General features: G+C 42.1%; 1 protein-coding gene across 2 annotated transcripts in view; it reads left to right on the forward strand.

The window, feature by feature from the left end:
• Window positions 1-19,886, forward strand: part of NR3C1 (nuclear receptor subfamily 3 group C member 1) — a 73,620-nt gene extending 53,734 nt beyond the window's left edge. Inside the window, exons 6-9 of one of the 2 annotated variants that reach the window (XM_056348070.1) lie at window positions 1,195-1,339; window positions 10,783-10,913; window positions 13,849-14,006; window positions 14,984-19,886. In XM_056348070.1, the coding sequence (XP_056204045.1) occupies window positions 1,195-1,339; window positions 10,783-10,913; window positions 13,849-14,006; window positions 14,984-15,136 (587 nt within the window). In that variant the 3' untranslated portion in view covers window positions 15,137-19,886. Of the gene's footprint in view, window positions 1-1,194; window positions 1,340-10,782; window positions 10,914-12,452; window positions 12,595-13,848; window positions 14,007-14,983 lie in introns of those variants that run through there. The other variant, XM_056348071.1, reaches the window with a different exon arrangement.
• Window positions 19,887-26,331: the final 6,445 nt, after the last annotated feature.

The following is a 26,331-nucleotide window of genomic DNA, read 5'->3' on the forward strand; positions in this document are numbered from 1 at the left end:
TAAGACTATTGGAGGGACCAGTTTTCAGATTTTACACATTTCCTCATTGTTTAATTGGCTCTGTTCATGCTACGTATTAGAATTATAAGATTAGAAGCAGTTAATGATGGTGAGTAATGCAATACATATTTTGTTAAGGTCAGTGTACAACTGTTGTTGAATAAGAACAAAATTTGACATTAAACCATTTATTGTCTAGTGGACTGCCCTCACAAAAGGTAAAAAATACTGTTATTTTTGGAAGCTAGCCCAACGAATTATAGTGTATCTTTATTAAATATAATTGTTGTCTTCTGTAACCTATGTAACTGACCATCAGTTCCAGATTAAGTGCACACATGTATTCTGATTTTATTTTTATTTTAATATTAACATCCCTTTTTACTACCTGTAGTACCTATTAAGACTTAGCCATCTGGTGTTCTGTCCGTCCAGAATGTAACTAATGTCATGATTGTCAGAGCCCAGGGCTTTCGGGGTGCATGTACTTTTGTAGATTGGGTACTGAGAATTTATTTTGAACTGTATATATCTTAAGTGTGACTATAATGCATAATGCAGAGTTCAGGAGTTACTCTTTCTGTTGCTTTCTTTTGCTATTTTTCAGTGTTATGTATGTTTTGTATGGTTGACAGTTACACATTCAAACCAGATCAAGATTGAGTTATACTGGAGCTTTCTATTCCAGCCTTTCAAGATTCATACGTAGTCATATTGTCCAGAAAACATAACTGGAGTCCTGTGGTTATGAACACTGAATTTCTACATATGTGAAATTTGACATAGGCAAAGGATTGCTTGATAGTATACTAAGTATTTGAATGTAACTTTAGTAGCTGGAAAATAGCATTGAAATTCTGCACCCCTTTTAAAGTGCGTTTATTTTTGTCCAGCAAGAACTTTCTCATAAGATATGTCTTACTGTTGTAATTTCTTTTCTTCTTCCACCAAAAATCTAGTCTAAAATACTGACTGAATCAGGTGACTGTAAAATTGCAAGAAATTTTTTTATTTCAGGTACAGTCATCACAGTAACAGAAATTTTTATGAAGTACACTTGTAAAAGTGATAATCTGCATTGATAATGCAGAAGTTGGACTTTTGATAACCATGGTCCTTTTCCAAGTTATGGGTGGTTTTTGTCTTTTGTTTGCCACTGATACTGTCACAGCTCAATTTTATTTTTTTTCCCAGGTTTCCGAAATTTACATCTGGATGACCAAATGACCCTTCTGCAGTACTCGTGGATGTTCCTAATGGCTTTCGCGTTAGGATGGAGATCATATAAACAATCCAATGGAAATCTCCTGTGCTTTGCACCAGATCTCATTATTAACGAGTAAGTAAGACGTTAGTCATTTTCATAGTTTCTTAGGGTGATACTGCATGCTCCATGCAGTATTTCTGGGGTTTGCACTTGGGGTGAATCTCTGGGTAGCAAATTCTTGGAACAGATCACAAATCAGTCTGGCATTTGCAACTTGTTTTTCTTTTAGGAGATTGCTTAGTGTTTTTAAGTCAAATGAAAGAAAGGTATTTTTGCTATTAAGTGTATTTATATCCAGAAGTTTTTGTGGGAGATGTTTGTATTGAAATGTTCCATATTGTGACTGTTCCTGCAGCATTCATTATAATCCTTCATTTTATCAGAGCCGACACAGTTGAAGCTAAAAATATATCTGGGATGGAGAGAAAAGTTTGGCAAATTGCGTAATGTTCTGTATGGTTATTGTGTAAAAGTGATAGTACGGTCCTACCAGTTTCGTGGAATTCTCGATCAGTTAAACATTTATATCTGAGCCTGATTAAAATCTGGCTAAAAAGACAAAGCTACAAATGGCAAAAAATATTTGATTTGTATTAATTTGTTGAACTTTGTTATCACCTTTCAAGGAAAGTCGAATTTGCTAGAATATTTGGACATCTTTTTTCTTGTACTGTGTATCGTTTTTCCTTGTATTTTTCAAACTTGTGTTGTGCAGTAATTCTGTATTGTAGAGGAGTGAGAGAGGGAATTTGGGATTGTCAAGGTGATGGGCAGAAGCCTTAGTTTGACATGCAGAAGGAAAAAACGTTTTGCACAGAAATATGCATAGTTCAAAGGTGTAGTAGCAGATCAGGTTAGATTATCCCTTTCTGCCTCCAGTCTGGAGAGCAAACCCTCCATCTCAACCTTCTCCCATGGGGATGTATTTGGGAATTGGTCCCGATGGGCTGTCATGCTTGCCTGCCTTTGAAGCCATTTCAGCAGCTGTGTCCTTCAGTGCGTATATTAAAAAGCTGCTTCTTCAAGCAGGTGGAAGAGTTGTCTGTGTAGTCTGTAACAAACCTTTCAAGTGAACTTTCAGTCTTGCAATGCCAGTGATGTTAGCAATATTTATAAAGGCATTTTGTCTCTATTTTGAATTAGTTGCTGAAAATGCTTTGTGGATGTAAATCTTTGAGGTTGCTGGCCAGAGCCATTCAAAACCTAGTTTACCCATCTGTAGATTCCAATTAAAGCAATGTTATCACTATGGATTTGCCATTTCTTTTGTTCATGAAATGGTATAGCCCATTTGTGGGGCCTGTAACTAATAAATATGATTACAAAGGGCCTTTGACACATACAATCAAAAACTTTTTTTGGCATCGCAGTTTCACCAGCAAGAATTTAAGAAGTGATGCAGGTATGACAAGGTTTTATTCATGTCTCAATTTTACTGTGCTTAAAATGGAGGCAATACTAGTGCTTTTGGCATGCTTTGGGACAGTAGTTGTAATATTTTTGTTCCTATTGCACTTCAGTATCAGATGCCCCAAATCTATTCTCTGTTTAAAAAAAGTAATAATAATTGTTATGGTTTCTATGTAATTAGACATTTACATTTCAGAGTACTTCTTTTTCATGTTTCTTTATTCCCGTTATGGGGTTTTTTTCTATTTAAATACTTGTCCAGGCTTTTATAAACTGTAACCATTTTTTTACAATAGTATTTTTTTAAAAAAAAGTGAGGAACAGATGACAGGTGAAGACCAATCTGTGTACTTACGTTCATTAAACTTCTTAGAATATGTCTCTGGAGTAAAATGGTCTCTGGTAGAATCGAAGTAATTGATGTTTTCACTAATAGGTGTAATAATATCTAATTTACTTTAAGTCAGAGGCCTCCTGCTGTTTTATCCATGGCTCAAAACCAGAGCTTTCCAAGTAAGTATTAGGTACTCCTAAAAAATCCTGCAAGGGTAATCCTATTACAGTAAATATTCTCAATTTCATTCTAGTTACGGGTTCGGTACATAAATTGTTTATCAACATGACATTTGTTTTCAATACAATATGTAGACTGAGAGAACTGCAATTTCTTCTCCACTATTCTACACATTCCCAATAAAACTCTCCCTGGTTGTAACTTTTTATGTACCGTTCATCAATAAAATATAGCCACCTCTGAGTTAAACATGACAAATACTGAATAATATATAAAACCACTGCATGAGTTATAAGAAGCTTACGAAGCACAGTACCACAGGGAAAGCCAGAGGGGCCATGCCACTGGGGAAGCACCAAGCACTAATGCTAGAATGTTGGGTAGGACGACAGACATCACAGTCATCGAGAAAAAAATGCACTTTGATTTTAATGATCAGATGTGTCCACTCTCTCTGCTTGATACATCATTCAAAAGACAGTGCTGCAGTACATGATATTCCCTAAACCATTCTGGGGTTTTGTTCAGTGCTACTTTCTGATGCACATCTTTGTGACCTTTCACCCAAACAACTCCTTCCCAGCACCACCACCACCACCACCCCTAAAGCTCTTGCCTAACATTTTAGGTATGCTACAAACAGGTCCAAGGTAGAGTAGTAAGTTAACTTTATTTGATGAAAGAATCCGATATTTCTTAATTTAACCATTATAAAATAAATGGGTAGAGTAGCACCTCTCAAAGTCAAAAAAACTTCATTGTTTGATAATTCTAAGAACAGTTGTAATATTTGGTAACACTACAGTGAATTCTCTGGAATAATAGGGAAAAAGTCAGTTTTCCATGTAAATTTTAGAGCTTGATTCCACTAAATACAGTTAGGCGTAGGTGTTGCATGTGTAACAGAATTGGAACCTTAATTTTGATTGTCTGAAGTCTAGGATCATGGTCATTTGTACAGTTAACTGAAGCAGTCTGCATCAGATTTTTGTGATTCCTATTCAATAGTTGCAGATTTCTGCATGCAGATAAAGAGACATAAGTTCAATTCTGTAGGTCTGTTCTTTATATGAATATTTTTCATTTGTAACTAAGAATTTGTTCTGGCTTCATATCTATTAATCGCAGATTCAAAGCATTATTTCAGTGGAGGACTAGAACAGAATTGTATGTCTGTACCCATACTGTGTTAGAATACAATAACTGCAGGAAGTCTTCCTCTCTTCAAGCCACAGCTTTTAGATTGGTGATGTGCTTGTTTTTCTTAAATGGAAGTACAAACAAGTGGAGGAGTTGGCAAAAGAACTTCCAAGCCTCACGTGAACCCCTCACACAGACTTATTTCAGCCTTACAAAATAGTGGCAAATAGTGACATGGATGGGTTTGCAGTTGTGTTGTGTAATTTGAGTTTACACATCAAACAAAATTCAGTGTATCACATAGTGATACACTATGATAGTGTAAGTGATAAACATCTCACTGTATATATGGAATTACACATATTCAGATCTCAATTAGTATCATTTTTTAAAAATACATTTAGCCTACTTTTCACCCCCAAAATTCCTTTAATTTAACTTACAAACAATTGGCCTTCAGAAGGGTCATAAGAAAAGTATGAGTGCTACTATGTACAACGTAAATCAAGAAATGAAACAGACTGGCATCTTGTCACATTATTTCTTTATATTCCTTTGTGTCTTCATTACAGCAATAAACTAGAGTTGGTCTCAAACCGCTTCCTTACTGCCATCATTATCTGTAGCTTGCAGCAGTTTAACTCAGATGAAGTATTCAGGGATGTGAATGCAGTGTGAGTTATTGAGTAATGGTTGCAAAGAAGTCAGTAATACTTCGTATCTGCAACTGAGAGCTAAGGTTGCCCAGCTAATGTTAACGGAGGCAGGGGGAATAATACATAACAACAGAGCGTACAGTGCCTTCCACTGTGTTAGTTGTATGATTACAGATAAGTGCAATTACTTCTCTTTTAATTTTCTTTGGGTTTTATATAGGTTTCTAGAAACCATTTATTTTATTCAGTTTCTGAGCTTTGAAGACTTGTCCTCTTACTTGGTACAATTCAGTGTCTTCACCTTCAGGAAGAGAAACACTGTTTTAGAGGGGTTCTCTAAGCCTAGGTGATTTAAATGGACATAACTGCAAAATATTGGGAGATTTGATTCCTTTACGAGGATAATAAGACTTTCTGTAGTTTTATGTATCTGCTCAACCATCTGAGCAACATCAGTCTTTCATGCATTTATCCTTGCACTGACCCTGTCCAGTATTATTCTTGAGTAGTTACTGCTTACATACATGGAGTAGCAAGATCCACTAGTTCATGTCAGCACTTTTCAGGCAACTGTGTGTAACTGGGCTGTACATAAAGAACCCGTCTAATCCATTAAAAGGTTTGTCATGCTACATTTTCAGCTAACAGATCCTTAGTGTTTATAAATACCTTACTGTGAATGCACAAAAAACTTCCCAGAAATCAATGGATATTTTTTTGCTTAGTGCTCAGGTAGCTTCAGCTGTAGTAGTGCTGAATGTCACTATTCTGCTATTCTAAGTACTATTGTAGATTCCTCCATAACTGAATTTTCCAAGTATGATCGATGCAGTCTGTGGTGGGAAAGAGAGCTAAACACTCTTCTTCTTCTTAAGTCTTAAGCTGGCAGCCTAGTCATTTCACCAGTCTATTGAGTATTCCATTTTTATGTCTGTACTCCTGTCATTTCTTTGAGGGGTGGGGGGATGGGTGGCACGACACCAAACCAAAAAGAAGGTCAGTCATCCAGTATATTTGAATAATGTTTATCACATATTGGACATCCTAAGTTAACGTGTCTGATAGAGCAGATTATGAAGTTGCTGTCTAGGAAAATAAATTATTTCCCATAGCATTTGTCAAGTGCAGAAAAGGTTCACCGTATGTACACACCGTGTTGTTTTCACTTCATACGCATACGCTGCATCTGTACAGTGGAGCTTTTAATTTGGTTGTCCACAAAAACCAGAAAGACCAGATGAGTTCTGAAGGTCCAGCTATTGTTTCTACTTCATATTGTCACTTCATTCCTCCTGCGTCCAGCTTTTTGAACTCCTGGCTATTCCAGTTGATCCAGGTCTTGACGCCAAGGCCTCTCTCTCAGGAGCTAACTAGGGGCAGGGGGGCAGTTCAGGCAGCACGCTGCGGGTGCTCCCAGCAAGCAGGGAAGTTCACGGTGGTCCCTCGGCTGCTTCCTGCCTTCGCCTTCAGGGAGGGGGCAGCATCAAGGGCTGCAGACCTGAACAGGGCAGCATCAAGGGCTGCAGACCTGAACAGCTGGCACTGGTAAGCCTCGGTAGGAAAATGGGAAGCATTTAGTGCTCCCTTACATTCAGTGATCTGTTGAATGGCAATTACTGCCCGACCCTCTTTGCGCTTCAGTCAGCAGAAAAGCTGCCTCTGGGTTGCACAAGTACACCTCCAGTGTGTAAAACTGCCATTGCCCTCCCCACTGCATTTTCTGCTCAGGTAAAAACTCCAGAGCAGCCCTTGACAGGTTTCCATCTCCAGGCAGGTTGGGGGGAGGGGGGGTTCCTACTCTTCATCAAGTGAGGGGCAAAAATGCATTTTGAGTTATTTTAAGTCTTCAGAAAATATTTCAGATTTACATTTCTATACTTCATTTCTGTATAGAAATAACATGCTTTAATGGATCAGTGTGTGACTGTTCAGTAAGCTCATAATTTTATGTTTCAGAACAGGAAAAATGGTATTTTTTTAATGGAGTTATGTCTATACTAGCTGGTAGTTTTATATCTAATGTATGTATTTTTATACACACACAAAACTCAATTCAAGTTGTTGAAAAAGCTTGGCAGCTTAATAAATCAGGCTTTAGACTATCGTTTAGTATTTGGAGATTGTATAAACCTGTGATTTTTTTTACTATTGTATAACTGCACAGTTCATGATTCAAAACATGCTTTTGTTGGAACTGGCACTATTACTGTGTCATCTTTGGGCCTCTCATTATGTCACGGTGTACATGAAATTACAGTGAGCAACTAACTAATGCACAACTGTGTTCATCAAGTAGTAAATGTCATTTAGTTGCTGCCTAGCTTTAGAAGTTCTTGGGAGTCTGTGTCTTAGGATTTTGACTCTGTTTGCATACTCGTCATCTTAGCTCTTTACTCTTAGGTTTGAGGTCAGTTCCATGGTCTCATTTGCCATTATAATATTACATGCCATACAGAATATCTGTATTGGTGTTACTTGAATAGAAGGAAAATAACAAGTGGTTACGGTTCTATAAGCAGGGGTTTATCGGTTCTCTTATTCCCAGAATTGTTTCCGAACATTCTTTTGTAACTAATTCTGTGGAGTTGGTATCATCTGTTTTTCAGAATACCAGCATCTTGTTTACTGATTTTTATTCTTTTGTAGACTTAGCTGAACTGAATGACTCACAGCAGTGTTGAAAATAATCACATGCTTTTATCATCAACATGCATCCCACAGAGAATGCGTATGTACATCCCATGTACATTATTACATGGGCTTTCACAGAGCTAAAACTTTCAGCTCAACTAGCATGTTCCTTGCCAAGGCAGCTGGTTACAAAAGCAGAGGAATACTGGATACTTGCAAGAAGGCAATTCAAATCAGACTAGATTTACAATCACTAAAGCAGGATCACTTCAAAAGTGATAAAATACCGTTAGTCAGTTAGTCTCAATCTATAGGAATAGCGATAACTGCTAAAGCACTGAACTGCTGGGACCTGCCTGGCGTCACTGGGATCTCCCAGGGGCTCCACACTGGCTCTGCCTCCTGTGCCAGCAGCTGCTTGGCTCTGTGGGGTACAGGCAGCTGCCAGACCCTACAGCTCCCCCTGATTGCCAGCCCTGGTGGCCACCAGAGTTTTACTTGAAGACTCCACAAAGTCCATATGGTTCTGTAGACAGTTTCTGCTAAGAAGAAATCATATGTGATGTCATCGTTAAGTGTAGCATCTATTTTAATTAGCTTAGTACCTAGTTTAAGTATTGCATTTGGTTTGTGTGAGTAAATTAATTCAGAAAGTTGCTAAATGCGCTTTGTAGGGAGGGGGTACCGGTGAAACAGAGCAGGGGGCAAGGAGAGTGCCCTGAAGCCACTTCTCTTCACTGAATGTTTGGTCGGTGACTCGCCCAGGTCCTGGAACAGCCTCCCTCCACACACAGCCTTGTGGCAGCTGAGATCATCTGATGTGCTCCAGCCAGGAGATCTGCGAGGGCAATGTCTGGGACCTCTTCCCAGACCACTTGCCAGCCTTAAGGACTATCCAATGAATCAGCTTCCCTCTTGTTCTGACACAGCCTGCATCCGCTGCCCTTGAGGGCATAGTGCAGAGCTCATCTGTGCGCTCAGGCTTCTCTGAAGGGAGAGAGGCTGTGCTTCACTCTCGTTTTTTGAGAACTGCAATTTTCATAGCCTTGGTATTACCAGAAATTTGCATGTCTTCATACAGATTCTCAGACTTGTGGATGCGATTGTATATACAGCAGATGGAAATAAATCACAGGCTGACCCATTTCATAATGTTTATTTTAACCTTCTGCCCAGAAATGGTCATAGTTTTACATGAGGAAAACTGCTGAGCCCTGTCATAGGATGTGTTCAAGTTACTCAATTCGAAATATGTAAGATGCCCTTCAGTATGACCCAGAGGGGTTAGGAGAAAATTTGCCAAACAGCCAAGGAGTGGCTTTGTATCAAGTGCCCTGGGAAACAATCCTACAACTGAACCTCTTACGCTTATTCCTATTTTATGCAGTTTACCTCCTGTGTGCTTTGTATTCTCACTGTTACTCCTTGATTATTGAACTCAAAACATAATGTCAGTGTTTCTAGATTTGTGTACATGCATGCATGTATGTATAGCAGTAGGTACCATTTGTGTGCAGTGCAGTGCCACAGGATCATTTTCCACTGAAGGAAATGTCCAACAGCATGCGTTTGGAAATGATGGGGTTTTAGACTTGTATTTGAGTTGGTTTTAACACAGTTTCAGTAGCTTGTATTTCTTGCTGCCTTTCAAGATCCATCTGAATTCTTAGGCGTTTGCACCTTGAGAAAGGTGCATGTTTCTTCTTGTTTTCGTTTCATTCATCACAAGGATGCTTGTGAGGGTAAATTACAGAATTCTCTTGCAGGGCGAAGGAAGGGAGAACTGGAAAATGATAGCACCTTTGGAGGAATTGTAGTAGTTTAATAAACCAAATCTTACTCTTAACTTATACTGGGATTCAGTTCTGTCTGTGTCTTTGTTTAGATTATAATATCAAATAGGTGATGTCTTATAAAAGCTGACACACAATGAAAATTAAATTGCTAGCATCACTGTAGAGAGATTGTGTAGTCATTGCATTTGAAAAGTACTATTTTGCTTACTGTTTCTCTACAAAAGTTACATGGAAAAGCATCAATCTCTCATACACCCTTCAGAATTATTTTGTTCTTCTTGTTCATTTCCCACCCAAAACTGTAATCCAGCAGTATTCACAGTAACCTGCCGTAAAACCTCGTGTAAAGAGGATCATTGCATCAGGTGAGGTACTAAATAAAAGGAGGAGTTCCTTTCTTGGTGCAGGGTTTCATTAAAATAGAAAATATAAAATGAAAAGAATATACAAATACGTAATGTTTGTCATTCTGATTTCAAGTAAGTGCTTTCCAAGATTTTTCCTTTGGTTGTTGATGTGTCTTTCCATTTATGGTTAGAAACCTTATTATTACAGTACAAAGGTAATTCAATTTAATTACAGTACTAGGCATTGTTTTAAGAATGTAAAAGGATACGAGAAGTATAAAGTCACTTTGAAAATTGAGAAGTTACAGAAAGTTGATGCTATCACTAGTAAGCAAATATGTATTCAATTTAAGTGAACTACTCAAAAGTCTAGAAAGAACTAGAGAAATCTCTCTAGTGTAGTATACCATCATGTTTCTTTACACCAGGGGTCCTCAAACTTTTTAAACAGGGGGCCGGCACGGATGAAGTGGCAGGCAGCCATTTGCGGCTGCTTGGTTTCCCCCCCCAGCCCCCGGCGGGGGGGAGCAGGGGGGTTCTGTAAATACCGGGGGCTGGATTGAGGACCCTGGGGAGCTGTATCCGGTCCACGGGCCGTAGTTTGAGGACCCCTGCTTTACACAGATTAAATACTTTAAGACTGCCAGACTTGGAGAGCTTTGTCTCACAGCGACCTGATCTTTGTCGAGTTTGTGCTGAACTGTTGTGTTGGCTGTGGATAACAGCTTATTGATCGGTACTTGGTAAAGACAGGCTTCCTTTATAACACTGGGATTTAATACATCATGCTCCCCTTGTGCTGCAGTTGTGGGCCAGTGTTTGTAGTGGCGACCAAGACAGTCGACCTGAACTGGTTCACTGGAGAAAAACCGAACGTAATTTTGCTGTGAGATACATCATGTACTAGTTTATCATCTTCCTCTACAATGCTGCTGCTCCTGAATGAAGCATGGAAAAACTTAGATATACAACTTTTAAATATCTAGATGTTTTAACTATTTTTTATGCTTTTATTTATCAGACAGAGAATGAATCTACCATGTATGTATGAACAATGCAAACACATGCTTATGGTTGCCCGAGAGCTATCACGGCTACAGGTCTCATATGAAGAGTATCTCTGCATGAAAACATTACTTCTCCTCTCTACAGGTAAGTGAATGGTTAAATGCCTATGTGACAATTTAAGTTTTAACTTGCTAGTATTATGAGTGTGGATGTGTAGAACGTGTTTCTTGGCACCTGACTATTTAGGGTTAGTGAAGGAAGTTCTGCTTTTAGCAGATAAGACGTTTATGCTAAGATACTATAGATTGTGTTCAAAACTTCACAACTCCAACAGAGGTGCCTAACTCAGAATTGCAATTTAAAATTCTTCAAAAATATGTAAATCACAAACAGGCTGAGTAGTTCAGGACACAGAGAAATGGGCAAAGCTATAACTTCATGCCCATAAAATATTTAAAACCGAACCAACCAAAAAAAAAAAATCCCAAAAAAACCACCACCACCTGTAAGGAGGTTCTGATCCAGTGAAGCAGCTTCCCCAAAAAAAAGTTATCAAACTCCTCCAGAAGTTGTTTAAAAACTGTTAAGTACAAATATGGCTTTTTGCATTTGCCTCTAAAAAGTATATGGCAGATTTACGATACATATCATAGGATAGATTTATATAGTACACTACATGGTGGGGTTTATGTCTTTCCATAGGATATGCTGTAGTTAAAACAAGTCACAGCTTAGTAAATTCCTGTTGTCTGTACTGCATGAAAGGTCAAAGTAGGGTGTCAGGATAATCCTTTTAGAATATACAGAAATAAACTAATATGAGACATTATGTAAATTAACTTTTACGTTGTTGTTTTTACCCTGTATTGACACTCACTGGTACCTAGTGACTGTTTCCTCCTCGTGCACTGTAGGGCTGTAGCCCCTCGAGGAAGGGGCTCGCCATAGCAAAGAGTACGTGTGCATGCGGTGAGTAGGTGTGAGCCAGGTGTTGCTCCACGCGTCTGAGCAGTTAGAGCGTGTTCCTGCCTGTGCCGTGGCTGACACGGTGGTACCTGCAGCCTCCCAGGACCGAGACAGCCGAATCTGAAGCAGTGACTGTCATTTTCTGGAGCCTTTGCTGAGTCTTCTTGACAGATTATTTTTGTTTTAGTGTGGTGGCAGGTATGCTGGTATGCTTTCGAATTATCAGTAAGAGCAGCAATGCAAGTAAAGATTGTTCAACGTAGTACTTCTACGAGATGAAGAGTAGGTATTTTTAGAAGTTTAAACAGTTTATTGCACCGAGGGTTCAAACATTCCTGATCTTAAGTATTTCCAGTGAATGACAGCGTCAATCAAATGAGAACTCATTAGCTGTGGCTTTTCCCTAATGAAAGCAGGGGGATGTCACCACAAAGCATAAGATGCTCAGGGAAGCCCAGGGTACCAGGTGCAGGTGGGAGCGGTGTCGGGCACAGCTCGCCGCCTGACCAGCTCCTCCGCAGGACCAGCACACCTCGCCTGCCAAGCCCAGGACTGGAACAAGGGCTCTTTTCAGAGGAAGCTTCCAGTTCCACACTACTGTGGGCTTTGTAGGAGCTTGAAACTTCCCTGAAACTGCAGATTCAAAGCCGTTTCTGAAATCTCTCCCAGAAATTCCTCAAGAGTTTTTGATGTGGTGTAGGCCAATTTTCCTTACAGGAACTGGAAATTTCCTTTAAAGAATTTCCACGGCAGAGATGGTGAAGAGACAGACAGCTCTTGTAGAATTAAGCCCATTCACGAGTGGAGTACGGCAGGCACTGACGTTAACCAGCAGAAGGGCCTCTTTGTTGTATTTAAGGTGAAGGACAATATATTTTCACATTTCAAGTACGTACGTCTTGTAAGCGGTATATTGTGGAACTTCTGAAAATTGAATAGCTGAAATTTGTATAGATAAATCCATTACTTCACAATTTTAATTTATGTTTATTGTGTTTCTGCGTAAGTTTTCCAAGAGAAGAGGAAGAATCCCATGCGGGTCTAGATGTGTAGCTCACATAGATGTAGCTCTCGGACCTTTTCCATTTAAATTACTGAAGCAACAATTGACATGTTGTCATCTCCTGTGTAGACAAGGCAGAAAAGATCTTCACTCCCAACATCTGGGAGATGCTGACAATGCAGTGAGGGTTGGGGTCTGTAAGGAAGGGAGTGTGCTTTAGGGGCCTCTTTCCTCCTCTCTTGCTTTCAGTTAACTCTGTCTCAGCGCTCTCTCTATCTCCAGCTCTTTCTATTCACTTTGCCAAGATAATGAAAGGCTTCCAATCAAGCATCTGAAGGACCACTGGGGTCCATATGCTTGATTTGACCTGATTTGCTTACTGGCTCTTGGCCTTTAAGAATGATCATCCTAGTAGGACGATGTCAGCACAGGGACTTAACATAGATTTGAGTCTGAATACGGGCCTCAGTCCTCACTCCTTGGGTTTCCAGCCCACAGCTCCTCGTCTCACTGGCACTATCTTGATGTCCCATCCCTATTCCAAGAAGCTGTGCCCGAGACCTGAGTCCTTGCTGGCTTGGGCACTCAGTTTGTTGCCCAGTCTCTCTGTTACTGCCTTGCCTGGATGCGTTATTTGATCCATGTCAGGAGGCTTGGAACTAAATGATCTTTCAAGATCCTTGCCAAGCCAAGCCATCTTGTGATCCTAACCTTGCTCTTCCCTCGGCACAGAGAATTTTTATGGAATCTTTCCAATGTCACATTTTCCCAGACGTGGAGAACAGTGGAACACCATCCCTGGTGGTCCTTCAGCAAGGCAGTTCCATGGCTTAGTGTTGTTGCCTCCGTGGTACAGTTCACTTCCTTCTATTCCTTGTTGGGTTACCTTTGGGGTTTTTTTATGTTGTATTTTGCCAGCAGTCCTGTGCTATTTGTTCAACTTTTCAACTGTCTCAGTTTCTGCTCCCTTTCCTTGTCTCTAAGCTGATACTTCATGAAGTCCAAGTCCTTTTTCCTTTGGTCATTTTTGTGTAACTAAGGTAAGAGAACTTAAATAATGACACAATTCATAGATGTATAATGTCTTAAAGGTTCATATCAATGTTACAGTTCCCAAGGAAGGCCTGAAGAGTCAGTCTTTATTTGAAGAAATTCGTATGACGTACATTAAAGAGCTGGGAAAGGCCATAGTGAAAAGAGAAGGGAACTCAAGCCAGAACTGGCAGCGATTTTATCAACTGACTAAACTGTTGGACTCTATGCATGATGTAAGTTCTTAAATGAATGCTTTAGACATTCCAGATAAATAAGTTTGTGGACGTGACAGTAATCTCCCCTATCCTTTTCTTTTTTTTTTTTTCTTTTTTTTTTTAATTTAAAGGGATAAATACCCAGGGGGGGGGGGGGGGGGGGGGGGGGAAGTTGGAAGAGGTGGTTGTGCTCCCCTACTCTCTAACTAAAGGCTAATTAAAAGAGGTGAACATTGTGCTTTCAGGCTACTTTTACAGTGGACTCCACAGCAATTAATTTTATAACTAATGTAATTCTCAGTCTCTCAGGCTTTTAAAAATGGTGTTGCTTTAAAATGGAGGAACTCAGAAATTGTAAATGGTTTTGCAGCAGTAGCAGAGATGTGAAGTTTAAAAACACTATTACCTCAGAGGCAAACTATTCAAGAATCTGTGGACTTATTTGAAATTATGTTTAAAATAATGCATTAGTTCTATTCTTAGTATTGTAGTGGTCTAATTTTGCAAGGAATTTGAGAATTCAGTCTGTCTCCTTCTGTGGTATAGTACTCCAAATTGTGTGTATAGTACAAAGTAGTCCAAGTAGTGTTTAAGCTGGATAAAGCAAGGGAAACTTTGAGACCTCAGAATTACTTTTTGTTGTTGTTGTTACTGCACCAAGCACCTGGAAGGATCTTACTAAGCTTGTCCATATGTATGATGTTTATATGCTAGTCTGGGAATTGATAAAAAATCGCTTCAGTATTTCTAAAGACCTTGCAGGATCTGTTCACTTGTCTTACTTTAGAATTCCATTTACAAGACTTACTAATTAAAATGAGGGTAATAGTGCATGTCTGCCCTGAGTTGCAAGTATTATCTGAGCAGGGTGTGAGGTGTGCTGGTGGTAGGTGGCTGGCAGCACGTGCAGGAGTTGGGAAGGAAGGAAGAGTGTAGGTTTATAGTTCTTCTGCATGTGTTCGTGTGAAAGTAATTCTTTGCTTTGTCACTTGTAGGTGGTTGAAAATCTTCTGAGCTTTTGCTTCCAGACATTTTTGGATAAATCCATGAGTATTGAATTCCCAGAAATGTTGGCAGAAATCATCAGCAATCAGATACCAAAATATTCAAATGGAAATATCAAGAAGCTCTTATTTCATCAAAAGTGACTGCCTTAATACAAAAGGGTTGCCTTAAGAAAACGTCAAATGATAGGGGTTTTTTGTAAAGAAAAAAAACAAACGACAGAACTTGTTAATTTTGTCCTTGCAGCGGTGTTTCTTTTGTAATTATGCACTACATGTGGTTTACAGAGGGCCAAGATTTAGGCTATAGAAGCAGCGTATTTCTCACATTTGGTAAATTATTGGAGAGAAAGGAAAGGAAAATAAATCTTATTTGTCAGAAATTCTCTCTCTCCCCTCGTGCAACATCCATGGATGCATCAAAACCACCGGTGACAAGATCTGAGGCTGTGTTACAAACTTTCTGCTAATTAATTTCTGCAGTTGGCTGGAGACAATTTTCTAGGCTTTTTTTTTTGTTTTTTTTAGTAAAGTGTTTTGGATATTTTTTTTTAAAGTTAAGGTAGCATTTTGGTTTATGCATGTAACCTTAAGAAAGTTTACAAGTGTATATCAGAAAAGGGAAGTTGTGCCTTTTATAGCTATTACTGTCTGGTTTTAGCAATTTCCTTTAACTTTATATACCGTGAACTAGGCTTGTTCATTTTTTCTTACATAATTTTTTTGTAATACTTCAAGATGCCTATTGTACAGCTGGTTTTTTAAGGTGGGGCAGCTTGTAGCTTTCCTAAATGACCTCTAGACATTAATCCTTGAGTATATTCATGTGAAAATGGGATGGGCTTTTCTAACCTAATAACTTTCAACTGTCAAAGTGACCATAAAAAATTGGCCTTTTTTTAAGGTCCAGGGTGGGTGGGAGAACACTCAAATCTAATTTAGATAGAGGCAAATGAAACAAATACTTTTGGTATATGTGCAAAAAGTGTTGGATATGCAGATTCATAGAAAGTTAACCCAATCCTAACTGGATGTAAATGAGCAGGTTATTTTATATATTGGGGGGGAAAAAAAAAAAGCATGATTTTTGCATAAAATGCAACAGCCATAACTATAAGAGTCATGGGCTGCATTGATGCCAAGAAGATCAGTCCTGACTGCCCATCAGGAAATTTTCAGGAAAATATGCATAGCTTAAGAAAAGTTTACTTCTATGTGGAGAAACTCACATTTTCTATACACTTAAATCTATCATCGTACAAGTATATATATGGAAAAATACCATTGACTGAAGAGGCAGACGTGTAATTATTCCCAGTGGTCTGGTTTTGTTCTGTTTTCCTGTATCGAATCTAGAAATCTCTTCAGTGAAATGTTTACCGTCATGCAGGCAGTAAAGCAGAGCAGCTGCACCAGCTGACCGTAACTCTGGATATCCAGGCTCCAAACTCCTGTGGTTAGAGACCCATTTTCACAACACCTGTCACTGACTGGTTCATCCTCTTTCCTGGAGAGCAGGAAGGCTCCGCTACTGATATTGTGGTCTTAGAGTTGTACGTCAGACTTTCTGTCTTTGTAAGGCTGCATCCCTTCATACTGAATTACTAGTGTGCCATAAAATTACCATAGGTCTTGTGAATTTCTCCTTGTTGCCATTGATAACTATATTTTAAAACGTTTAGAAGCTGTAGTAGCCTTTTCTATGTGCACCTTAACAATTTTCTGTATCACAAAATTTAAATATTTACTAAGCCACTCTAAAAATTTGATTTTTACTTAAAGTGGCCAGATTATTTGTGTAATAGAAATGAGAAAGATCATCTGATAAAATAAAAAACCTAATATATTTTTATATTTAGTTATAGTTTCAAATATGTATAATCGGTATATTCGCTGATCCAAGAAAAGAAGGGAAGGGCTACTGCAGCTTTAAAAGCAATTTATTAAATGATTGTAAAATAGCTTGTATAGTGTATAATAAGGATGATTTTTAGATGACAGATTGCTTTATCATGATACATGTAATTATATTTTTTGTAGGGGTCACAAATATGCTGAATGGTAACTCGTACAAGTTGTGGTTTGTCTGGAGGTAGTACTGAAGGCATCGGTGTTTTGTATCCAAAGAAGTACTCTGTCTAGAAAGGAAAACCTATGTTCTGTAGATGTTTTTAGGGTTGACTTTATGTTTATCAAATCACTGTGTAAAAATTCGAGTTGGCGTTTGGGTGGAATACTCCTATCTGTATGGTTAGTTACCATTCACGATTAATCGCTAAATCAGACCTCCGCTGCAAAAAATGTAAGCCGGAAAGATGCGTGTGTATGCATGCATACATCCACCTCTGAACATACGGGGTTAATTTCATATACAGCCTCACATACCACAGCAAAAACAGCTTGAAAAATTTGGCAATAATACACATACAGGTACCAGCAATATGTAAATATAGAGCATAGGTTGTTCACAATACACTAACACATTTCTATTGTTCAGCAAAAGTTTGTTTCCAAGTGAAATAGGAAACTAAATTTTCATCCTTTCTTAAATCTCTTTTTGAACGTTATACCTATTAAAAAAGATACTATATTCAGTACTTTGGAGTAAAATATCATCTTTAATTAAAAAAAAGTAAGCATTCTCTTCTCTTTGATCTGTAAAGAATATGTACATTTTGTAACAGTTAACGTAAAGTTCAGTATTTTAATTACAATTTTCAGCCCAACTCGATGAAAATATTCACGCGACCCATTTGAGATACAGATAGGAGTTTCATGCACTTTGCTTTCAGGTGGGCTCTTCAGTTAAAAGGAAAACTGGTTTTACTTCAGAGAATTGTTTTTAAGAATTACATCCCCAGATACCTCAATTTGAGCTTGTATGAAAGAACGAGTGTGTGTGCATGTATGCACACGTGCAAACATTTGTGCATTTGTATACACAGAGATACAAAACTTTTTTTTTGCCACCAGGAAAGTTAACTACAGTGAACACGAGCAAATTATCACCATCTTGAGAGAACTGATAATGTAGGAGAAGAGAGGCACTCTACCCCCTTTTTGTCTATATGCCTGTATATTCGTTTTTAGTTTATGGATTTAAGGAAAAAAAAAAAAGGAAGCTGTGATGTTAGAAGAAAGCAATCACCCTGTATGTGCTGTTAAGTTTTAAACTTCATTATTAAAAATACGTAGTACTTTAGTAAGCAGTGAGAAGTCCATGTCCTGTGTATCCGTAGTCCTTGTAGCAGTGGGTAGTATCTGCACTCTGGATAAAGCAGGGAGAATTCTGACTTCGTCTCTTCAGTGCCTTATCACAAAGTGCATGCATCTGACCGAGGGACGGCCGCCGCCGGCAGCTCAGGACACGCACGTGCTGTGTGGTGGGACTTGCACACGACAAATGCTAGCGATGGCCTTATGTAGGAGAAGCCAGGGAGCGGGGATGGAGCAGGAGCTGCTGCCAGTCTCACACAGCCTGGGCATCGCCCCCAGCGACAGAAACGGAGGAGCTTTGCAGCTGGCAGAGGAGGGAGGGGGCTGGGAGTAGGTGCCCATTGAAGCCGAAAAACGACCTCGCCATTTTTGCAGGAAAAAGGTAGAAAACAGGAGGAAGTGCCTGGATGAAAGACAGCAAAATCCTGTTTCCCATAGTCAAACTTCAGCGAGTGAGGACTTCAGGGTCATACCTTAGAGTGAGTTTCTTAAGAGATTGTGTGTATTACATACTAGTCAAGCTCTATCCTTAGTCCAGTCTGCAACCAGGTGTTGCCAAGCCATCAATGTTACATAGGAACCAAATTTTCAGGAAAGGATTAGGTCCTCTAAACCAGCAAGAGGCACTCGCTTTCTGATGAAAGGCTGTGTGTATGAAAATATCCCCACCTCCAAACTAATTCGCATAACAGCATAGAGTCAGCAATGTGTCATTATTCTATTTTGTATATTAAACAAAAGATATATACTGGGGACAAATCCTATATCATACCGGTGTATGGCATTATTAAAAAATCATTATTTTTATCACAGTAATTTTAAACAGCATAAAAAATTAAACCCGTGACTCCTGTTTAAAAATAAAAGTTGTAGTTTTTTATTCATGCTGAATAATTCTGTAGTAACAAGTCTGTAGTTTTCACCTACTCAGTGAAATGTTGGACTGTAAAAGCTTGTGTGGAATTGTTGAACATTTATTTTTTCATTTAAATTTGCTGTTCTGGTAATACAAAGCCACACATCTGTACAGAAGTTGCAGTAAATGTGAGCCATTTACAGCAATGCCAAATAATGGACAGAAACCATATAATAAAATTCTGCTTTTTTCATTAAATGGCCCCAAAATGCTTTTGTAGAGTTTTTGCTGTGTGCTCAGAGAGGCTTGGTTCTGACAGCTGAGCTCATTTCTGTTGTTTGTATTATTCAGCTCATACTCAAAAATTATTTATGCTAAAGCTAATTGCTGCCATAGTTCTAAAGGGGGAGAATTTCTGATAATTAAGTTCAGATTAAGAATTTCATAGAAAATCACTACTTGCATTTCCCAAACCTTGCCAGTTTTGTCATTGCATTCATAGCATCCATTTTCTAGAGGGGAATCAGTACCATAATTTTCTAATCAAATCAAAAGCAGGTCTGTGCAAATGCACACATACCAAACAGACAGGAGTAAAGCTGTCAGGACAACTAAACTGAGAAAAACAGCACAAAGTGTATTTAGAAAAAAAAATTAGAATTGATCGAAAATTTATTTTGTTACTGCAAATAACTTATTTGATGCTTTTCAGAATGTTGGTAAAAGCTCCTTACAAGGCAAGTACTGGACACTAAAATGTTAGTAATAGAAGGAAAACAAAATACAATGCAAGGCACCGGGTGCTCACCTGGTAAATCTCCATGCTTGCTGTGCGTGTCTGCCTTTGCATCTCTTTAGCTGGGATTTCAGCTGGTGGAGTGGCTGAAAACCGCACAGTGACAGGATGGCAGCGGTGTGGGGCACGGTGCTCTGCCCCTGGGGTGTCCCCGCTCCCGTTGCCTTTGAACCCTCCTGTTGGGGGTGGGATGCTTACAGTAGTGGGTTTGCTCCAGGGGGTTGGGTTGGGTTGTTTGGGGGGGTGGGGGGTGATCATGTGATGTGTCTGTGCAGTGTGCTTCCCTGACCTGGGCAGAGGGGCCAGGAAGTGGGTCTGGGGGCACAGGGTTGTGACACTGATCCCAGGAAGGGCTGCCTGGCTGTGGGAATCCAGTCTGAGGGGTCCAGCTGCCCTTGGGCCAGCATGACGGCACCCTGCTTCACAAGGTCATAACTTCCCAATAGCAACCAGACGTGTGAAAAAGTATTTCCTAAGTCAGCAGCACTGGAAAATGTCTGTTCAGCTGTGGATGGTGGTAAAGACGCTGCACTTGGTATTCAGAAAGTCTTGTGGCCCCAGAACAAAATCCGCTGTCATAAAGTTCCTTTCCTGCCATGTGACTGAGTTTTTAAAAAGCAATGTATCTTCAAATTACCAGTAAATAAAACTGCTGATTTTTTTTCATTAACATAGTTGATGCCTTTACCCCCATTGAATAGCAGTGTGAGATTGTGCTGTAATAAAATCTTATTTAATGGCAACATGAAACGCCAGCTTCCCAGCAGGGAGTGATTTCTTTTAGTTGTTTGCAATTAAAACAAAGACTTACATAAATTTCACTTTGGTAATTTCCAGGCTAGATGGCTGTAGATTGGGGTCAGAGGCACTACAGGAACAGTATTTATGGTAACTGAGTTTATTCGTCTAACAATTATGAGATGATGCTTTAAGGAGATACACCAGATACTAAGATAAAGTAACTGTTTTATGGCTATAGCACCAGCTCACAGTCTCCAGTACCCTTCGTGGCAGAATGCATCCTTTACGAGATGTCTTCACGTTCCACCCGAAATCCAGTTTGTCCTGTTGAATTTACAAAATTATTTACATCAAAAGTATCTGTAAAATAAGTGGTACAAAGACAGAATCCATTGTGCTGTAGGGTTTTTGCATCTCCCCAAGCATACTCCTGTGTTCCCTTCCCATGATGACAGCTGCTGCATGGAGCATGTCTGAAGGGGACACGGTTCTCTGAGCTTCAGGGAGATGGGCAGCCCTCCTCTCACCTGCCAGCAGGTCTTGGGCTCTGTCTTCATCTTCTGGGACGTCTGGATGAAACCCAGCATGAGACTGAAATTTGTGATTTTTATTTTGTTCACCCTGTCCCAATAAAGTGATGGACTGTCAAACTGGTTAGGAAAGGATGCCATTAAATGCCATTTTTACAGTTTTGCCATTTAAGATTTCCCAGCTTGAGCACTCCGGTCGTGTTTGCCTCTGGTACAGTCCACAACATGCTGGTTTATCCTTGGCCATTCCCCCGCCTCAGTGTGTTCGCTCAGTGCTCCTGACGCAGGGACGGTTTTGCTATGTAAGGCACCAGCGCTGGGATTTCACAGCAAAGGCTCCTCCGTGGCAGCGCAGCTGCTAGTGCTCCTGCAGCGAGCTCCGGGGCCTCCCTGCGCTGGTCCTGCCGAGCGCCCGCGGGGGGACTGGCCTTGGAGGGCCCTTGGGCTCGGGTCCTGCAGAGCTGCCGTAGGGATCCCAACTGTTTCCAGTCCATAAACCCAAGATTTAGTCATTGCTGCCTCCTTTAGATCCAGCTGCCCCCATCCTAGGGATGCCTGTTTCTGCTGGGACCTGTGCCCTGTCCCCTGGAACCAGCGAGCAGCTCTGTGCTGGTCCTCAGGCTCCCACCGCTTGCCCTGCCCTGCCCCAAGGAGCCCGGTGCTCCCAGCAGCCCAGGACGAGGCCCCTGGGGCTCCCAGGCTGCCCCAGTGCCTCGGCCTGCTGGTCCCAGTGCGCTGGCCCCTCAGGCTGTCTCCATGCCCAGGCTGGCTCCAGCAACCCTCTGGTCATACCCGCTGCCCCGAGGCCAGCTCTGCCCTGGGTCTCTTCGGTCCTGGGAGGTGACAACTGAAGCTTGAACGACTTAGTGGCCTGCAGGACAGTGACTCCTTGCCAGGAGAAGTGGCTCGTCATGTCTGACCATGCTTGGGGCTCTCTCTGATGCTGTGGGCTCCTGGAGACCAGCCTGCCCACAGGCCCAGCCCTGCCTGGCTCCCCCCTGCCGCCATGCCGAGCCCCGGGGCCGCAGGAGCCAGCGGGCTCACCCGGCACCGCTGCCAGCCACCGGGCTCCACGGGGATGCGCGCCAGGTCCAGCATGTGTCCTTACCAGGCTACTGGCTATTTCATTTATTGGTGGACCTGAAAATATCATATATAGCACATGTACATTTCAAAAGAAAAAAATGTAAATACATTTTAAAATAAAGCAGTGTGACTATTCGACTTGTCAAAGTGTGACCAGAGGAGCGGTAACTAGAGAAATGCTCTGAAGGGGATCAGAGGTTCATTGATCTCAAATGCCCAAGCCCAGGGAAGAGCTGACAAAAACTTGCTCTGAAGCAAAACCAGAGGAGTGGTGGCAGCGGTAAATACTGTTATTCAATACATCATAGGCTTGGCACAGCTCCAAGGCATAATTAAGGATATTCTCTGAGGTCACAACAGGGAACTTTAAGTTTAAAAAATAACAAGTAAGTGGAATCCTTCTAATTATAGGCTCTGTTGATCCAAGATCAAACCACATGAAAAGATTGAGGGGAAAACTGCTGATGCAGCATCTAATATGGCCACTAATTGCGTTGTTAATGCAATAGGACAGGGGTTATACTTTCTGCTTGATGTGATACATGCTGAAAAAGTGACCCATTGTGCCCAGTTAATTGGAGTGGGCATGTCTGGGAGCCAGCTTTCAGCAGCCGGGGCTGTGGCTGCAGGAGGAGCTGGGTGGGGTGGGGGCTTGGATCCCCTCCCAGCCTGAAGCCAAACGCTGCTGCTGCTCCCTCCGGCAGCTCAGAAAATCCATGCCTGCTTTTTTTCTCTTTTTTTTTTTTTTTTTTATCCTCCCCATTCCTAACACTTGCTGGAAGGTTTTTTATACTTGGGCTCAAGTGGGATGTTTCTTTTGAGAAGGAGTGCGAGCAGGCTGGGCACTGGGCTGCCATGGGGGTGCTGGTCCCACCACACAGCCACCGCTTGCCCCTGGCCACATGCTGCCCTGGGCAAAGCCCTGGGGGCCACGAGTGACAGCGGGGTGGGCTCCTGCCCACGAGGCTGGCAAACTCCCACTCGGCAGCATCGCCAGTGACAGCCACGCAGCGCTGGGGATGTGCCAGCTCAGCTGCCCCAGTGCCCCCTTGCAAGGCACAGCAAGGCCAGGGCATCATTTCTAAATCCTTGTCAAGACTTTTTTCCTTCTTTCTTTATTTTTAACTCCTTCCTTTCATTTTCCTCCCCTTCCCCCTCCCCCCATCTTCTTTTCATTCTCTTCTTTTCAGTGAAGGAGGCCAGGCTGCATCCAGCACTCAGCAGTGCCTGGCTTTCCCCTGGCCACGCAGCATCCTGGTCCCTTTTTCTTTAGTCAAGACAAATTCCAGTAACTGTGAGAAGTCCTGTTTGCTCACAGATGGTGTCTGGGGGAGGGCACGGACAGAGTCAGTGCTCCGCAGTCACAAGGCTTTCACACACACAAATATATGCGTGCACATTATATATATCTCTCTCGTCACAGCTATACATGTATTTATCCCATGACCGTTGCGCAGCTGGTCCCCACTCCTGGGTGGCGGAGCTGTGCAGGGACCGTGGGGGCTGTACCTCCCGCTACACCCTGGTGCTGGGCATCACCCTGCAGCAGCGAGCAGTGCCGGAGCCCAGCTGCGCACACTTGTGCCTGTACCTCAGCCCTGACAGTATTTGCAGGAGGGAGGAGGAAGGGGGGAAAAACAAACGCTGGCCTAAGGCACCATGAATTGAATCCCAGTCGTTATGTTGAATCCCAGTCGTTATGAATAATGCAGCAAAATCCAGCTGAGCATTAACCATGCCAAACAATGGCAAGAAGCCCCTCCGCATCATACTGCTGCCATTGCAGGACAGCATCCCTGGTCACTGCCTGGGACAGGATGGGACACAGAGGAGGGAGGCCATGAAGATAAAGGGCAGGTACCCGTGACATCTCCTGTGCAGTGCTTGCACTCCATCCTCTTGCTGGTCACACCCCATAGCTTGCATTCCTGCTTGCTCAGTGCGTGTGTGTATATAAAATATTTATTACTAAAGAATAATATTAATATCTTCAATGTTTTATGCAGCGTATATACAGATTACATTACATACATCTCATCAGAGCTCTCTGTAGGGGTTTAGGGTTTGGTAGATGGACTGTGCCCCACTGCAGCCCCATGCCTGTTGGCTCACATCTCACAGCCACCCCAGCCCCCACCTAGAGACTGTCCTCCTAGTGGGAACAGCCACTGCCTGGCTGTGAGACACCCACAGTGAGCCCCAGGTGAATGCTGTATGCAGTTGCTAGGCATGCCTTTCTAATTAATTACCTTAATAGAACGTGCTGCATGAATTTGCAGGTGACTGCAAGCAGGCACTAAAACGAAAGCAGCCCCACTCAGAATCAAATGCTGACAGTAAAGCAGCATGAAGCAGGGTGTGCATGGTGCTGGTGAGCAGCAGTGTGATGGCCTTGGGAAGGGACATAGCGGCTGGCTTTGTGCAGCTCAGCCAAAGAGCAGCTCCAGCAAGGTATGGTAACACTCGGATGGGTGGTCAAACACCTCCAGAACAACCTTCATTTCAGCAGAGGAGCAAAAAGAAGGGTAAAACCCAGAGAAGCTCTGCGGTCACATGAAAGCCCTGCTGAGCAGCCAGCCCATCGATGGGCTGCCCCAAGGAAAGGCCACTCCCCAGGCTCCAGGTTTGCCTGAGGCATCCCATGGGAGTGGGTGCTAATTGGCCTGGCAGCTAATGAGACTGTGTGCAAGGTACAGAGTCCTTCAAACCCCAGTGCCCTGGCTGCTGCGGGAAGCTGCCTGCTCCATCCCAGCCAGGCACAGTCCTCTGACTCCAGCTGGGCCTGGGGGAGCTGTGTGGGATGCCCTGGGTGGCTGTACCCACCGAGAGGGAGGACAGAGCTTACCCCAGCTCCATCCCACTCCCAGAGCACCGGCACTGCTGCCTGCACAGCGCTGATGATGTGCAGGGAGCCACGGGTGTCTTCAGGAGGGCACCAGGACCACAGAGCAAGCATCAGGCAAGTGCTTTACCTGCAGGACTCAGGGCTGCCAGTGCTTTGAGGCCATAGGCATGGAAGGGCTTCCCTGCCCCCCAGGAGCAGTGCACCTGTGCAGCCATGACCGCCCTGGCCGCTGCCTGCACAAGGCTGGGGATATGGGACATGGACTGTCCCAGTGAGATGGACTAGGATGAAGTCACTGATAAAGTCATGAACTTGGAAAAACAGAGGCTGCCAAGGGAACTAGGAGCTCTGAAACCATATTTGTCCAATAAGCTATTAAGTAATATTAGCTACCTAAATAATATTAACAAATAGTTTGACAAATATTTTTCCCTTGCCAGGAGTACAGTGCTGTTGCCGTGTCTCCTTATAGGCGGTGTCATTAATGCTGCTCTACAAACGGTCAACTTGTGTTTTTCAAATTACCAAGCCATCTGTCACACTTTAATCGCAGCTGTGTCCGATCTGCACCCAGTGCACACACACTCTGTGTCCACCACAGAACAGGAGGTCTGCAGGCAAAAACACATCACTGCCACCAGATCCCAGTGGGCTGAGCCCACTATCCCTCCTCGGGTACCTGCCTTGGCCACCGGCCCCACTGTGCCCATGGTTATGCTTCTGCAAGAAGCAATCCTAAATCAAACCCCAGCATTTTTTAATTCCTCATTTCTCTCCTACCCTGTTCTCTTTTTTTAATCCTTTTTGGCTTGCAGACAGTACTTCCATAGCTGAGTTGTAGCAGAACTGCACATGTTCCCACCAGAAACAAAAAAAGTGCTTTTCCACAAGGTTCAAACCGGTGTAACTACCAAAAAGATAAAAAAATCCAACCCAACGCTTGGCAAGCCAAAAGAAACCCAATGGATGTTGCTTTCACACCCACCCGCTTTTGTGGAGATGCTTCTTCCCAGGTGTGCGTCAGGCCCTCGCCCACCCACACCCCCACCCGGGTCCATACCTGCCCCACTCCAGGCGAGGGGCTGCCGGGCCAGGGATCCCCACTGGGACCTGGGGGTCTCACAGTGCCAGCACCCCTCGGTGTCCCCCCGCCACGGCCAGCACTGGCGGCTGCTGGGATTTGCTGAGCATAATGGGTCTGAAAAAGCTCAAAGCTGTTTGTCTAAATATATCATTGTTGCTGGGGAAATAAATAATAAACAGAGGAGC

Source organism: Falco biarmicus, chromosome 8, assembly GCF_023638135.1.
Source record: "Falco biarmicus isolate bFalBia1 chromosome 8, bFalBia1.pri, whole genome shotgun sequence".
Taxonomy (NCBI): Eukaryota; Metazoa; Chordata; class Aves; order Falconiformes; family Falconidae; genus Falco; species Falco biarmicus.